The sequence below is a fragment of the Ricinus communis genome, chromosome 2, assembly GCF_019578655.1.
Source record: "Ricinus communis isolate WT05 ecotype wild-type chromosome 2, ASM1957865v1, whole genome shotgun sequence".
NCBI classification, from domain to species: Eukaryota; Viridiplantae; Streptophyta; class Magnoliopsida; order Malpighiales; family Euphorbiaceae; genus Ricinus; species Ricinus communis.
In genome coordinates this window covers 11,914,308-11,917,776 of record NC_063257.1, presented here as the reverse complement: position 1 = coordinate 11,917,776, position 3,469 = coordinate 11,914,308, and the positions used below count along the sequence as shown (strand labels likewise).

Sequence of the window (3,469 nt, the reverse complement as noted above, 5' to 3'; positions counted from 1 at the left end):
GCCTAGATCCTTTCTTATAGGGTTCCATCTCTTAGGGGGTTCATAGGCAACACTCAAGAAATGTGTATATCCCAATGTTTTCATTATCTCCTCAATATCATCCATACTGAAACTAGAAATGCCACTAAGATTTACACTACACCCACCAACATACTTCACTATAGGATTACTAAGTAATGCCCCACCATGATGAAATTCAATAGGAATACTGTATAAATATACACACAGCAATTAAATTAGTAATGCAGCAATATAATAATAGATTACAACCACTGTGTAGTAATAACAAATGCAAATGCCTATCTTACTATTATACCAAATGCATATACGAAATGGCTATGCATGTCTTACTGTTAATACAAATCCCTAAATCTTTTGTTAATAGCTAATTTCTTTTACCAAATGCATATTCCCTACATTGTTATACCCACGAGAATAAGATTCTCCACTTGCATTGCCTTACCCATTGACTGTATTAACAAATGCATACCTTCGTTGTCGTTTTCTAGAAGGAGCCATCTTCCGGGGGACCACAGCCACAAGCTTCAAGAATAATGGACCACAGAGGGGACAAAGATACCAAAACAGAGCGAAATGAGACAGAAGTTTGAAAAGCTGGTTATGTTTGGAAGTTATAGAGTAGTTATTAGTTGTATTGTAATTGTAAAACCCTAGAAATTAGAATTGGGGGAAAAATTAAAAAATTTTAGGAAGAAACGGTGAGTTTTGAGATACTTCAATATCTTGAGCCATGTAGATAAACATTTATTGCCACGTGTGGACGCAATGTCATTAGTGGCACACGCCAAAATGCTGCTGGGTAGATATGATACAATATGCAAACATGGTGAACCAAATTGATAAGTTTTAAAGGTGAGGGTAGATTTGTGAAAATGGTTAAAGGTTAGTGTATCTGGGATCGTTTTCTCTTAGTTCAATAATTACTTTTTATAAAATATTTTTTCATTTAGTCACTTCTATTTTTAGTTTATAAATATTTGAATAGTTATTCCAATACATAATAAGATATGCACTAATCATTTTTCACATTAGAAATTTTTTTAGATAGACTCATTATAATTTGTGAAAATATTTAATTTTTTTTCTGTTTTAGGCTTAATGTATATTTCTATTTATACACCAAACTGATAGATGAATGACATATATATTTATTAATTTTAAATGATAAAGTATGAATCAATCATCTAATATCAACTATGAATCACCCTTCTATTAGTTATAATATATACCAAATTTAGATAAAATTCTCAAAATATTATTTGTACAATAATATATAGTATTGTTTACTCTTTGTTAAATTTATATTGATTTAATCATAAATAATTAGTAGTAATATCGCTCGTCTCCCATGTAAGTATTCCTATAATTTAAGAGGGAAAGGAAGCAACGTGGCAAGATACGATTATGTGATGGAAGATCAAAGAAAAAAGTGTACATGCAATGCATTGCCAGCATCTTCCCACTTACGTAGCTACTTGGAAGCTGCTCTTACTACAAAAGTCCCCACTCTTCAATGGCTCCCATAATCCCCACATCCATCGCTCTCTCTCTCTCTTTATATATATATACACACATACCACACGCTCTCTTACCCAATTAATAAGAAGCTTGCTTAAAATCTCATATCCATATACACTCTACTCTCTAGTCTCTACTACAGAAACACCTGCTGTACATTCATTAATGGAAGAAAGAAGCGGGGACGGTGCCTGTGTCGCCCTTGCTCCACAGCGCTATCGGGGCATTCGGCAACGGAAATGGGGGAAATGGGTGTCTGAAATCAGAGAGCCCGGCAAGAAAACACGCATTTGGCTGGGGAGTTACGAGTCCCCAGAGATGGCAGCAGCTGCATATGATGTAGCTGCATTGCATTTCAGAGGCCATGGAGCTCACTTGAACTTCCCTGAGCTAGTTGATAGTCTTCCCCGCCCTGCTAGCTCAAGCGCCGAGGACGTGCAAATGGCTGCACAAGAGGCTGCTGTGAGGTTTAGAAGGCCGATAAAATGTTCAGAGGTGGGCAGTGGCGGTGGCGGTGGTTGCGGTGGCGGCGGCTCTGGCGGCGGTTTGGTTCCTGTTAGGATTGGACTCTCGCCTAGCCAAATTCAAGCTATAAATGAGACACCATTGGATTCACCAAAGATGTGGATGGAGCTGGCTGGGGCTCTCTTGCTAGCAGAGCCCACGGTTTTTGGGGACAACAATGATGATTTTGAATTTGAGGAAACCCATGAAGATGCCTCCATTTGGGATTATTAGGTAAAGTATATAGGTACAAATTGTACAATCATGGGTATTATTATAGTCATTTATAAGAAAGAAATGACTATATAATATCTAAAACAATTCCAACAATATAACACTATTTTTTGTTTTTGCAGCATATATTTTAACATCTTGCAAATTTGTTTTGGTTGCAAACTGGGGGAAAACTAATTTAGATGTTGAACCCAAAACCTTCTATTTGTAATAATAAGCATCCAAACTGATGCAATTATTAACATAAACATATATTTATTGGTTCTTCAAGATATCGTACTATTTGTAACTATAGACATATTTATGAATTTAAGGATTTTTTTTGCTTTCCACTTTTCCCTTTTCCCTTTTCCCTTTTCCCTGTGGCTAGCTCCTTTAGTCTGCAAAAATGTGTAAGTCTTTCAGAAGGCAAGGAGGGGCCAGTGCTGCCCTAGCTATAAGAATATCCATGGAAGATATTTGCCATCTTCTCCAATCACAAAGCTATTATCCTCCATTCCTATGCCTCTTTGTATATATTTTGCATCTCCAAACTTTCTTTTTTTAAAGTAGTGGCTATAAACCTTTATATTATTTGAAAAAAAAAAAACTACTTTTTATCTGCATCATGTGTATACACTGCAAAAAAAAAAAGATAAAATACATTCATAATTAAATCATTTAAAACTAATAAATATATATAAATTGTTTATCCGTAATATATACATATAGATTATATAAAAAATTTCTAAAAATAAAATAACACATGCAGTATTCATGTGCACTATTTCATTTATTTAAGAATTTCACATATTCTTAACATTAATAAAATAAATAATGACTTAAGACAAGAGATAGGGTTACTCAAGACTTTGCATTAGGTACTGAATTATAAGAAGAAAAGGAAAAAGAAAAAAAGAAAGATAGATAATGCAACAACCAAATTAAAGTTTGACCCCAAAGTCATATAATGTATTTAATTAATTTATGGTGGTGGGTGTAATAGTTGCTGTTACTGTTATTGTTATTATATAGTTTTTATTCTTCCAAGTGGCATATATATATATATATATATATTTATATTTAAACTGGGTGTGCTGATTTTAGGTTACCTTTAGACTTGCAAATATTCTTGTCGCAAAATGAAAGCCAAATATTCTAAGGATTGTACGTGGATCCTGCCAGTACACTGGCTAACCTGGAAGAAGAAGAT

General features: G+C 34.2%; 1 protein-coding gene across 1 annotated transcript; it reads left to right on the top strand.

Moving 5' to 3' along the window:
- The first annotated feature begins 1,606 nt into the window (after positions 1 to 1,606).
- Positions 1,607 to 2,723, top strand: LOC8259377 (ethylene-responsive transcription factor ERF022). Its single transcript, XM_002534442.3, has one exon. It carries the CDS (start codon positions 1,705 to 1,707, stop codon positions 2,275 to 2,277), a length of 573 nt encoding a protein of 190 aa, XP_002534488.1. The 5' UTR covers positions 1,607 to 1,704; the 3' UTR covers positions 2,278 to 2,723.
- Positions 2,724 to 3,469: the final 746 nt, after the last annotated feature.